This window comes from Alexandromys fortis, unplaced genomic scaffold (assembly GCF_014885135.2).
Source record: "Alexandromys fortis isolate MF-2015 unplaced genomic scaffold, M_Fortis_MF-2015_v1.1 scaffold_58, whole genome shotgun sequence".
Lineage (NCBI taxonomy): Eukaryota > Metazoa > Chordata > Mammalia > Rodentia > Cricetidae > Alexandromys > Alexandromys fortis.
Window position 1 is genome coordinate 4,497,399 of NW_026067940.1, and position 13,175 is coordinate 4,510,573.

General features: G+C 50.6%; 1 protein-coding gene across 6 annotated transcripts in view; it reads left to right on the top strand.

The window, feature by feature from the left end:
- The window catches only part of Ppfia4 (PTPRF interacting protein alpha 4), a 45,858-nt gene extending 35,632 nt beyond the window's left edge, over positions 1–10,226 (top strand). For 3 of the 6 annotated variants that reach the window (XR_007592803.1, XR_007592801.1, XR_007592802.1), the window contains exons 24-29: positions 2,144–2,241; positions 2,792–2,967; positions 5,690–5,758; positions 7,535–7,712; positions 7,868–7,976; positions 8,175–10,226. Coding sequence is in view for 2 of the 6 variants with exons in the window: in XM_050147804.1 (XP_050003761.1) it covers positions 2,144–2,241; positions 2,792–2,967; positions 5,690–5,758; positions 7,535–7,712; positions 8,175–8,224 (571 nt within the window). In the remaining 4 variants the exon portion in view is untranslated. The remainder of the gene's footprint in view (positions 1–2,143; positions 2,242–2,791; positions 2,968–5,689; positions 5,759–7,534; positions 7,713–7,867; positions 7,977–8,174) is intronic. The other 3 variants (XR_007592804.1, XM_050147804.1, XM_050147805.1) reach the window with 3 other exon arrangements.
- Positions 10,227–13,175: the final 2,949 nt, after the last annotated feature.

Sequence of the window (13,175 nt, forward strand, 5' to 3'; positions counted from 1 at the left end):
TAATAACTCTTGAATTTGGGATCCTCTTGCCTCAGCCTCCTGAATAGCTTGGATTAAAGACTTGTACCACCAAGTCATTTTTGGAGACGTTCATGTAAGTCACTATTTTTATGACAAGAAAGGGATGTTTACATCTTACTCTACCAACAGGCAGCAAATCAAAGAGAGGTTGTTTGTACCTGCTCCCTTGGCCAGATCGGGCTGATGCCCTCATCTTTTGGCATCCCGCCCAGTGCTTCTCCTTGGACAGGGGTAGTCTGTTGAGTATTGCTGTTTGGGTTGATCCCCACTCCACACATATATCAATCACACCTACCTGTTTCTGAGTCCCCGAGATGTGTTGAGCCCTTCCATTCATGGTCACTTCTAATCCTCACCAAAGAGAGGTGGGACTCCATCTTACAGATGCCTGGTGTCCTCAGGGAGAATGTGGCAGAGCTGGCATTCAGACGTGTCTTGACCTAACTACAAGGACTTTATGGTTTTGTTCTGTTGTCTGACAGCCTTGAAAGCCATAGGAACTGTGTAAAGGTTTACAGCGAGACTTCATGTCAGGGGCGTAGCCCATCACAGGTTGTGTGAGCTGATGCCTCTTGATAGCCATCCAGAACTTAAGACAGCAGCTTGCACCCTAAATACAGGCGACCTAGAAATGTGTCCCTGAGCATGAGTGTTCCAGGCAGAAGGGCTTCGGGAGCAGTCTGTATAATTTAATCTCAAAGCGGTTGGAGCTGGATGGGCCTTCTGTTCCGTTGCTCTGTGTAAAGGAGAACCCAGAAAGGGGAAAGGACAAGGTAGTTGTCCAGTCAAGCTGGGACCCTTACATTTGTCCCAGTGTGAATGAGCTGCCCCTCACTGGGGTGGTTCTGATGTTGCTCACCACTGTGGAAGTGTTGTAGGGTGGATGAGTCCTAGATTTGGAGGAGCCCAGATTAAAGGCTGCGGGGTCCCTTCTAACCCAAGGTTCCTCTGCCCGAGTTATTGTCCACTCACTGCTTACTGCAACTGCTGCTCCTTTGGTATAGTTAGTAAGTTGTGTAAATTGTGTCATTTCATCGTTAAGCACTTATAGAGCACCTAGGACGCCCTAGAGATTTGTGACCAGTAAGTTAAATGGTCCCTGTCCTCCGAAGTGTACATTTTGACTTGGCGAGGCAAGATGGTTAAGGAGCTAGGAATATAATCCGACCTTGTTAGTGTGGGATGGAGGTGGTGATGGTATAGTGTAAGTCTGCTTTAGGTGGCTTCTGAGTTGGGCTGAGCAGGGGACGTGTGAAGAAAGACTTAAAGGTGAAGAAAGAGTGAACTGTTTAGAAAAACTGGGGGTTGGATGCTCTGTGTGGCAAGCAGTGCAAAGGCCCTGAGGCCCCCAGGCCTTGGATGCCTGCTGTCTGAGGAGCAGCGTGGTGTCAGTGTGGCTGCAGCACAGACAGCAGGCTGGACAGGTAAGGGAACACCTGTTGCATCTTGTAGGCCACTGAAAGGCCTGAGTGAACTAGCAATATTAAGGAGTATCTTAGATTTCCTTTTACTTTGATTGTGAGTGGTTGTTAGTCTTTGTCATCCCAACGCTGCAAAGAAGGGGCTTGCTAATGTCCTCCAAAGCCCTTCCACCAGGCAGGCCCTTTGTTGGTTTCTGTTTGCTGTAACAGAATATCTGACACACCCTGGGAGAGAAAGGATTTGGTTTTGCTCCTGGTTTGAGCCCGTTGTAAAGGGTGAAGCAGAGAGAATGTCTCGGCCCTTAGGCTGTCTCCTTCTCCCCTTTTATTCCATCTGGTTCCCAGCCTGTGAAATGGAGCTGTCCATATTCAGGATGGGTCTTACCACCTCCCTAATCACCTCTGGAAATGCCTTTGAAGACACCTAATCTGCTAGGCTAGGTGGTGCAGTCCAACCAAGGTGACCGACAAGATCAGCCTTCAAGGCCCTACCTGCCTGAAGGGGATGGGGTGTAAGCAGCTGGAGGTGGAAATAGCCTTGAATCAGGTGCAGCCCTGGCAGCAGGAGCCTGAAGGGACCAGGGTGTGTTTTGTGCTGGGTGCAGTGGGTCTGTGCCTGTTATGGTTGGTACAGAATGGGGGCCATGTAGCCAGGAATGTGGTTACACCAGAGCCCTGGCTCAGCTGTTGTGTGCCTACAGAACCAGTCTTCAGTATGGCATCATGTGTCTGAAGAGGCTGAATTATGACCGGAAGGAGCTGGAGAAGAGGCGGGAGGAGAGTCAGCATGAGATCAAGGGTAAGCTGGAAGGGTCTGGGGAAGCTTGCTTCGACCCGAAGCCTGGGGCCCAGTGAGCCTCAAGAAAGACTCAGAGCTGAGAGGTGGCTACAACCCCAGCCTGTTCAATGGAACAGAAATATTCCATATCCACTCAGATGTGATTCCACTTCCCTCAGACAGTGGCCACCATCCACACTGACAAGACCTCTGGTATGGTGCTGTAGACTGATGTGCTCACCGAAGTTGGTGACCTGGTGGTGGGGGAGGAGAGGGCTGGATGGGGAAGAGGCAGGTTATAGATAAGACCCTGAAAGTAGAAAGAATAAGGCCACTTTAGCCTGGGGTTGGGGGACGATCCAAGCTGGGACCCCAAGGGAAAAAGTAGCAGAGATGCAGTGAGGTGGAGCTGGCCCTGCGGGGACCCAGATGCCAGGAAGGAAGCTTGGGATGGAGTGGGAGCTAGACAGAGGGGTAGCCGGGGGTCTGCGGGTAGGAAATGCCTTCTGTGCCTAGAAGAGCCTGGGCCAGCCATGTTTCCTTTTTGTCCATTTCTTCCTCTGCCCTCCAGATGTGCTGGTCTGGACCAATGACCAGGTGGTTCACTGGGTCCAGTCTATCGGGCTGAGGGACTATGCAGGAAATCTGCATGAGAGTGGTGTGCATGGTGCTCTGCTGGCCCTGGATGAGAACTTCGATCACAACACCCTGGCCTTGGTTCTGCAAATCCCCACACAGAACACCCAGGTAGGCCTCCAGTCCGCCAGTACCCACCTCCCCCTACTGCGTGTGTGCGCGCGCATGCGTGCCGTCTGTCCCAACAGGGTGAGTGGTCCCTGTGCATCACCAAAGCCCCTGGGGAATATGTGTCTTTCACATGCAGTTACATTTCTTGTGACCACACAGCTGTGGGTCACTCCAGCTCTTCCCAAGCTGAGGCCTGGTGCTTTCCTTTTCCTTAAGTTGCTTCTCTGACCCAACTTTTCATAGGGAAGAACAAGCACTGGGCCTTGCAGGGACCATAGAGCCTGTACCTACCCTAGGGATCTGCTCCTGAGCTCCTAGGCTTTAACAGACTAAATATACCAGTGGGCACAGCCCAGAGACACTCCATACCAGGGCTTTGTCTTCCTGTCAGCAGCTCAAAAGATTAGACATCTCCTTCAATTACATTTCGTGATTATTGTTACAATGATTATCTAGGAATATATCTCAAGTCTCTTGACCCTGTTTGTATTTTTGGCCCTTCTGACTTCCTGTGGGTAATGGAGTCTAGGTGCACTTGCACTCGGGTAAAGTACTTCCTGATTTTAGTTGTCCTAAATCTGCCTCTGCCAAGCTGCCCCTGGGGAAAGATCCACCTCTTCCTTACAGTTTAGCTTGATGAGGATGTTTGTATGTTACCCATTCTCCCCTTTTGTAAGAACTGTGAATTTCATAAAGTCTGATTATGTTGCCTCTGGGCCCAAGCCTTTGTTTTTCCAGACAGAATGGTCTTAATTCTTTTAGCTGTCCCTCGTGTAGACTAGCTGCTGCCCCTGATCATTTTAGCTGCCCTTGTCTGAACTGTTCGCAGCTGTCAGATTGCTTTTGAAATTCAGCCACTAGCTGTGCTGGCTATTCTGGGAACAGACACTTTTTGGCTTGACCGAGGGTGGGGCTGTGTTGTCTCTCGGTTCTGGGTAGTGCTGGCCTTGGGGGCAACGGCACCATTCAGGGCCAATGTGTTTGTAGACCGTCTGCTGTGACGCCCACTGACCAGTCAAAACACATAGCACGGAACCTTTCCTTTCTAGTAAGAGTTTGGATTTCCTCCAAATGCAATTTCTCTATACTTGCCTACCTCTAAGTTCATTTGCAGGTTTCCTGCCTGCTCAGGGCTCTGCAGTTGATACACATCTTTTTAACCTCTCACTTCCCAGAATATCTGAAACCTTACAACCACCTTCCTCTCTGATCACTTGTAAGACATGCCGCTTCCACTCTGACAAACACTATCCTGATAGAACTCTGGGCTTCATACTCCCTCCAGAAATGGGCTCTCTCTTTCCTCTTCTCTCCTCCTCCTCCTCCTTCTCCTTTTTTTTTTTTTTTTTTTTTTTTTTTTTTTTTTTTTTTTTTTTTTTGAGACAGGCTTTCTCTGTGTTGCCTGTCTGTCCTGGAACTCAATCTGTAGACCACACTGGCCTTGAACTCAGAGATCCACCTGCCTCTGCCTCCTGGGATTTAAGACATCCACTACCAGCACCTGGCATTTTCTTGACCTATTTGTGTGACACAGTTTGGAATCCTTTATGGCCCATGGTTGAAAATATCTGGTGACAGAAAGTTATGAAAACCTCCCTGTTTCTTTTGATTAATTTATTTCTTATTGTGTGTGTGTGTGTGTGTGTTTATGTGTATCATAATGCATGCAGGTGTTGCAGAGGCCAAAAGAGGGCTTCTGGTTCCCTGGAACTGTAGTTATGGGCAGTTGTCAGTCACCTGATATGGGTGCTGGAAACTGAATCTGGGTCCTCTGCAAGAGCCGCAAGTGCTCTTAACTGCTGAGCCACCTCTGCACCCACGCGGGTAGTTTCCTTACTGAGTTAATTCTGAGGAGGTCTAGAAAAGTGTCTCAGGGCTCCCACTATCTGCGACTGGGGATTCTTTTAGTCTGAGTTTGCAATGTGTGCCCTGCCAGATGAACTTACTTATTCCTGGGCAGTTTTGCTCACCCAAGTGTGTGTGCTTACTGTTCTTCCTCCTGCCCTCACCAATGGGTGCTCAGCCATGTTTTCCCATTAGAGACAAAATAGAGGCTTAAAAATAATTTTTATTTATGCATAGAAAATCGGGTATATTTGGTTTTTCGAGACAGGGTTCCTCTGTGGCTTTGGAGCCTGTCCTGGCACTAGCTCTGTAGACCAGGCTGGTCTCGAACTCACAGAGATCCGCCTGCCTCTGCCTCCCGAGTGCTGGGATTAAAGGCGTGCGCCACCATTGCCCGGCTTGTACAATGTGTTTTGATCATCTTTGTCTACTATCACCTCCCTCCAATTCCCACTCGTGCCTCCGTTCTCCCTCACACCTTCCTGTCCTCTTTCTTTTTGTTATTGATAACTCTGTGAGTCTAATTAGTGAAAATAGTTTTTTTTTCAATAGATAAAGCCTGTCTACTCATGTACTCTGTAACCCAGCTTTAAAAATGACATTTGCCCCTAATTTGTCTGATAATCTGAGTTTGATCCCTGGGACCCGCATGGTGAAAAGAGAGAAACAATTCTTGCACATTCTCTTCTAACCTCCACAGTGCATAGTCATAATTTGCCCACATGTGTGTGCGTGCATACACATACACACGTACATACATGTACACACAGACACATAATAATAAAAACTGAATTAATGTAAAAATTTAAAAGAGATAGATACCATAAATGTTATTAACTAGAGCCTCTCTTCCTTCCTCTCACCCTGTGGGTTTCAGGCCCGTCAAGTGATGGAGAGAGAGTTCAATAACCTGTTGGCTTTGGGCACAGACAGGAAGTTGGATGACGTGAGTACTTGGATATGAATTTAGGGTCTTGGTCATTGTAGGCTGATTGGATTGAGGGTCATGAGATCTCCCACCCTAGGGCTGATGAGTGGTGGCTAGCCTAAGGGAGGAGAGCCAGCAGGGATGGGGAATGGCAAGGGGCGGGGAGGAATGTGGTTGGTTGTGCAGCAGGCTGTGGGGAAGTCTCTGAAAATCATTTCTGGTATAAAACCCAAAGCCCGTGTTATACTTCTAGCATCTTCCACCTCAAAACTCAGCCTTCTCGGCCATGCAGGGTCAAAGGTCTTCCCCAGAGGCCGTCTCTGTGGGTGACTTTTCTGTTTCTGTGTCTCTCCATGCTGGGCGGGATTGCAGCCTGCCCTCCAGTTGTGTGGTGTCTGAGGACAGACGCTCTGCTGAGGTGCTGAGTGACAGCTCCGCTCTCTGCTCCTCAGGGTAGTTGGCACACTGCTAAACAAAAACCCAAGCTGACACCCCAGATCTTGCCGTAGCTTCAATCTGCAGCCCTTCTGGTCTGTAGAAGTAGCCTTTGACCTTCATTTCATCAGGCCTTCTCTTGGGGTTCAGGGAAGACTTGGAGGGCCCTGACAGCATCCCTCCTCCACCTCTTGACCTGTTTCCCTGTCACCAGCCTTCCTTGAATGTGCCAGTCTGTCTGCCTTACCCGACTGTGCTTAAGCAAGTTAAAAAAGAGCCCGGGACTGACGGGACGGCACAGGAAGGAAAGCTCTGGTTGTACAAGCCAGATGACCTGAGTTTGGTCTCTGGAACCTATAGAAAGGTAGGAAGAGACAACCAGCTCCCCAGTGTTGTTCTCTGACTTCCACAGATGTCCCGTGGCGTGTGTGAACATATCCCACACACAGTTATTTCTAGATTCTCCATCTTTAGACCTTGCTAAATTAAGGAACGGACCTCCAATTATCCATTCATCAACAGTTACTGAGGCAGACAGCATTCCACGACATCACTCAGGATCAGGGAATGCATTCTTTGGAACAACAATCATTCATTGCCCCACAGAGCATAGAACATGATAGAGAAAGGAGAAGAAAATGGAAGGAGTAGAAGGTGAAGGGATTGGGGGGAGCAGGGAGGAATGAGAAACAGTAATGGAGTTCTCTTGTCGATGCTCCTGGGACAGGTCTTAGGGCAGGTTTAGAGGTGATTAGAGCATGTATCATTCCAAGAGCACAGATTACAAACCCCAATGGGAGGGATGGTTGAGGCAAAACCAGGTGTCAGCGGCCCTGTTCCTGCCCACTCTTCCCATACTGCAGGGTCTGCACAGTTCTGAAAACAGAAAGGTGGAAGAGGAGGTTTGGCCACAAGGCAGTGAGCCGGGGCTCCGAAGGGTGGGATGGGTGGCCTGTGTCCTTTGGAGGAGCCTGATTCTGGAGGCTCATCTGCCTGGCCCCATCACTGTCTGTGTGTTCTGGTTCTAGTGGAGAAGGTAGCCTGAGACATAAATAGGTGAGGCAGATGTTGGACTTTCCATTTGACAGATAAGAAAACTGAAGCCGGGAGAGTCCTGTTGCTAGTCAAGCAACTGAACCAAGAACGGCAACCTAGAACTCATGATCTCTGGCAGTGTGTTCCTGGCAACCTGGGTAGTATCTTTATTGAGGCCCCAGGACAGGGTAGCAGGACTGGGGCTGACCAGTGAGTGACCTCCCGCAGGGAGCCTAGGACGAGAAATACTTTGAAAAAGCAGTGGGCTCTCCCAGCTCAGTTGGGAAGGTTGGGGCGGCAACTCCAATATGTCCCTTGGTGCAGGGGGAAGAGAAGGTGTTCCGTCGAGCACCCTCCTGGAGGAAACGCTTCCGGCCACGGGATCACCACAGTGGTGGCATGCTGGGCACCTCTGCAGAGACCCTCCCAGTGGGCTTCCGTGTATCCACGCTGGGTCCGCTGCAGCCCCCACCCCCTCCGCCCAAGAAGATCATGCCGGAAGGTGAGTGCGGGGACTGGCCGCGGGCTCCCTCCCGCAGCCTGGGGCCAAGCGGGCTGGAGAGGGGCGAGGCCGAGGCTGCTCTGCACTAACGCTGCGGTGGGGCGCGCACTAACCCGCGCTCTGTGTGTTCTCCCGCCGCTGCCGACTCCTGCCAGCCGGGACGGCGGGGGCGCAGAGACTGGAGCCCTCCACGGTCCGGACCTACTCCTGCTGACCCCCCACCCTCCCGCCCCGGGTCTGACGGGGGTGTCCCCCCGGCTCGGGGTAAGTGGGCCTGGCCGTGGCTGCGCTCGCCCGCCCGCTTTGCCTCCGTCCTGGCCCGCCCTGCCGCCGCACCCTCGCCGCAGCACCGCCGGCTTGCCCTTCCTGCTTCGCTTTGTGCTTGGCCGCATGTTACACCTACCTGCTGCCCTTCCGGGGACCACCTCCACTTACAGAGCTTGTCTCTCTCTTCTCTCTTAGCTCACTCTCACTATCTCTACGGACACATGCTCTCCGCCTTCCGGGACTAGCCATGGCCCCCAGGGTGGGTGCCCTGGTTTCACAGGCTCAGCCGGCCCTGACCCCTCCTGCTTGTTCCTTTTCTCCCTTGGCTCCCAGCCTCTCCTCTGTGACTTTCCAGTTGCCCGGGATCTCAGAATATGCTCATCTACTCCCTTGGCATCCCACTATCCGAGTCCTACTTCGTGCCCCTTTTGTAAGTCTCTGGTGGATGTGGCCAAGGTTTCCTGTATGTGGCGGCACCCAGGTTGATGGTGCTTGGGATTCTGTGGGAGGAGAAAAGAGTAACACTGAGTGAGTGTCACCACCTTTCCTCTTCTGGACCTAGTTTGGTCTGGACTCTGGGTTCATCAGGCTCATGATCCCAAGCCAAGGACTGAGATGGCCCTTCCAATAAAAGGCCATTTCGGACTCTGTCCTGCTTGGACTAATTGGCCTTCTGGTCCCCTCCACTCTGGCTGTGCCAAATTGTCGGAGTGGTTTTGTACCCCCTTTCACAGTATCGCCCCTGCCCCTTCCCCAAACCGGTCAACAGTGTCTGTAGCTCCTGCCTCCTGGTCGTGCTTGGGGGCAATGAGGGGTGAGTACCCGAGTCCCTCCAGGATACTCCAGGAAGGAAACTGAGGAAGGCTAAGGTGGAAACTCTGAGTCCCAGCTGATGCAGAATCCCAAATATGTGGGAGAAATGGACCCCAGAGCTTTGGACTAAGGGCGAAGGCAAGGGAAAATCTTCAACTCCTTGCCCAGTAGAAGGTAAAGTCAGGGAAACTAGAAGGAAAACAGATGGCCTTGCTACCTAAGCCCAAAGGGCAGTGGGAATGGTTCAGCCCCAGCCACAGTGGAGTCTGCTACGGGGCTGAGTGGGTCAGATCGTGAGCTGTTATGTCTGCCCTGAAAGGGGGGGGGTCCCTTTAGGGAACCACGTCCCAGGTCCAGGATCTCTAATGTGGATTGAGGCAGTCCTCCCTCTGTGTCCTCATGCCGTCCAGTCCTCCATTAGTGTTCTTTGGGGGTCAGCTGTCTACTCCAGAAATTGTTGATCTCCTCTCTCCCCACTATTTTAATTGCTTTTTCTGGCAGCATGGTGGGGCAGGACGGATTGTGAGGAATGCCATTCACCTCCTCTTCCAGACCCATTCCTTAGCCTTAGGAAATCTCAGGACCTCATATCAGAGTGGGTTGATAGAAGCTGATACTTAACGGGAGAGGAAAAGACGTGCCTGGGTTGTGTTTGTTGGAGGCAGGCAGGACGGTACCCTCCTGCCCTCCTGTAGGCAAGTGGAGTAACTGGTTTGCCATCTCATTCACTGGGATTCTGAGCAGGGGCTAGGCTGGCAGGTGGAGAAATGAGCCAGAACTCCCTGCTGGCTCAGTAGGGGAAAGCTTGGCTAATGGGGTGACTGAATGGGCTCCCCTGGGCTGGGCAGGAAGCTACCTGTCCTTGGTCCCGTTGTTTCCGCATCCCTACCAGTCAGGCTGCTGGGGATGAAGATGAGAAACAATTTAGAATATGAATTAGTTAGAGTGCAGAAAAAGCCCAATCCTGATGGCTGGAGTTACACAGAAGTACCAGCATCCTGAGATGGAAGGAGTTGAGCTTGAACCCCGTCTAACTCCTTCTGGGGACTCTCTATGGGCTAGCTGTGTGAGAGAGTCAGCCCTGCCCCTCCTCTACCGTGTAACCCTGTCATGGTTTTCGATGTCATAGGTAGCGACTGGGGATCCAGGTGTTTTCAGGGTCAGCAGGGAGGGTGGACGGGGACTCTGCATGCAGTGATGGAAGGCTGCTGTCATGGTGTACCCTTTGCCTCACAGTTAAAGTATATATGCATATATTTTTTTTTTCTGGAGAGTAACCAGTGACCCAAGCCCTCCTTGCCAGCCTCCTGTGTCTCACCGGGTCCCTTCTCAGTACTGTATTGGCTCAGTGCTTCAGGAGTGGGTGTGCGAGTGTGTGTGGGTGTGTGTGGGCGTGAGTGGGTGTTTATGTACCAATAAACAACCTGGTTTTAAGACAATGTACAAATGGCCTCTGTTTCTTTATTGAACACTCAGCTCACCCGATGTGTCCGGATTCCTTTACAGACCTCCAGGTTGCTGTGCTCTGGGAAGGAGGTATCAGAGTTCTGAAGCATATGGACAACACATTTCTGTTTATTATGCACACACAGGATGATGGGAAAGGTAGTGTTTGGGTGGTGTGTACCAAGCGTTTAGAGCAAGGTGAAGGGATGAGAAGCCTGCTCTCAGACTTGGCCGGGTTCCCCTTTCACCTTTATTCTTCCAGGTCTACTCTACCTGGATCCTTTCACACTGAGCCCGGAGTCACTGCTGCTGCCCAGCCTCCTCTGGGCATCTCTGCATCCCAGGAGCTGTCTTAGTTACCTTTTGGTTGCTGTGATAAGATACCATGACCAGTGTAACTTATGAAGAAAATCATTTACTTGGGTGCTCACTTACAGTTCCAGAGAGTTAGAGTCCATGACCATCATGGCAGGGAGGATGGCAGCAGGGTGGTCAGGCAAGCGGGCAGATAGACATGGCACTGGAGAAGTAGCTGAGAGCTTACATACTGAGACAACAACCAAAAGGCAGAGAGAGAGAGAGCTAACGGGGATGGCATGAGCTTTCAAAACTTCAAAGCCCGTGCCCAGTGACTCACCTTCTCCAACAAGGCCATGCTCCCGATCCTTCCCAAACAGTTCCGCCAACTGGGGACCAAACATTCATGTGAGCCTATGGGAGTCATTCGTTCATTTGTTTGTTTTTTGTTTTTTGAAGCAGGCTTTCTCTGCGTAGCAGCTCTGGATGTCCTGGAACTTTCTAGAGCAGTCTGACTTCAAACTCATAGAAATCTGCCTGCCTCTGCCTGGGAATAAAGGTGTGTGCTGCCTGCGCTACCTCCTCTAACACCACCACCGCTGTGCTGGGACCATTCTAAGTTAAACCACCACAGTCTCCACTGCTTCAGTTCAGGGTCCAGCTCCTCCATGGCCTTAAGAAGCAGTTCATGACTTGGATCCCAGGCCCTCTCCTCTTCCCACTAGCTTGAATCTGCCTAATCAGAAATATTCTGTCCATCAGTGCCTCTTACAGAAGACAGCTCAGTGGCTCTTTTCTTTGCCTTAGTAGTTTTGACCCTTCAACTCCTCTCCTTTCTAAGTCTCTCACAGGAGGCAATGGCTGGCACTGCAGTAGAGTTAGGTAACCAGCATCCTTCAGTTTTGTGAACATGCTATACATGTTGAACAGGTGTCTGTGTTGTCTCCTGGACTGTCTACTGCCCTGGGCTGTGAGGGCATTCCTTAGGTCAGTCTCTTTGATCTCTACATTGATGGACCTCATCTTGAAGAATCGTTGAAAGGATTAATATTAACAAAAGCCAACAAATCCCTAAGCACTGCTGGGTGCCAGACTCTTGCCTGGTCTAGCTGCTATCGCAAAACAACCTTACACAGGTCATTTTTAATCAACAGAAATGTGTTTGAGAAGTCCCAGAGCAAGCTACCGGCAGAGTTAATCTCCAGTGAGGGCTTAGTCTTCAGAAATGGTACTTTGTCAAGGTGTTCTCATACGCTAGAAAAGGTTGAAGGGTAACAAGGGCCAAACAGGTGCCTCTTATAAGGGCACTAAATCCCGATCATGAGGACACAGCCCTCCCTCACATCCTCACCACCTTCAGAAGGCCTAGCTCATAATGCCATTGCATTAGGGATTAGGTATTTTAAAGATGAAATTTTTCTCAATCTCAGTGTGAATGTGCACGTGTGTGGGGGTGCCAATGGAGGCCAGAAGACACGTGGGTCCCTTAGAGCTGGAGGTACAGCGTTTGTAAGCCGCATGATGCAGGTGCTGGTACACAAGCTTGTGCAGAGCGGCAAGCCCTCTTAACTGCCGAGCCGTTTAGCTAGCCCTGAACATGGGTTGAATGAGAATTTTGAAGAAATTCAAACATCTAAATTGGCGGGGCGGTGGTGGCACATGCTTTTAATCCCAGCACTTGGGAGGCAGAGGTAGGCAGATCTCTGTAAGTTCGAGGCCAGCCTGGTCTACAAGAGCTAGCTCTAGGACAGGCTCCAAAGCTACAGAGAAACCTGTCTTGAAAAACAAAACAAAAAAATAATAATAAAATAAAAAACATCCAAATTATAACTTGTAGTAAACAGATTAACTTGTAGTAATCAAATTAGTTAATTAATTAATCCAATCCTCAGAAGCCAGCAGTGTGGCATCAATGAGATTTTATAGAACAGGAAACTGTCAGGTTAAGATCCACATACCTTGTGAAAGACATGGGTCTCAAGCCTAGGTCTGAGTCCACTGCCTTGTCCTTCACTGTAATCTGTGTGGTAGATTCCTGACCTAGTGCCTGGAGTGCTTGATACCTTAACTGCTTCTTCTGAGAGAGCGTCGTGATTTCTCCAGCAATCCTCATTCTCTTTTCCTCATACGTCTGTCTGTAACTCCTCAAGTGGCCCTTGGTACCCGAATATCATCCTGGGGCCACAGTCCACTCACTTGAGTGGTTAACCATGTGGCCTGATGCACACTGCGTTCTTGTGTCCCTTCCATAGCCATCAGGGCCCCAAACACTGAGGCAAGAGTGAGCGTCTGTGGGTGCAGGTGACAGGAAGAGAGCCAGATCTAACCTAGGCAGAACCCAGGCAAGCCTCTCAGAGCCCCACCCGCCATGGTCAAAGGTGGAACTAAGGAGCTGAGCTGCAGTAGCTAGCTACAGGAAAGAGGTCTGAAGGTTCCAGAAAGCCATGACTTCTCAGTGTTGTCAGCCGCTGGATTAGGGATCTAGGAAGAGCAGTCCTGTATGGAAACGGGTGTTCAGGGATGCTGGGCTCCAGATAAGACCCTAGCTAGAGTCATGTTTCATCTTTCCTCCCTCTCTCCTTCCTTCCTTCCTTCCTTCCTTCCTTCCTTCCTTCCTTCCTTCCTTCCTCCCTCCCTCCC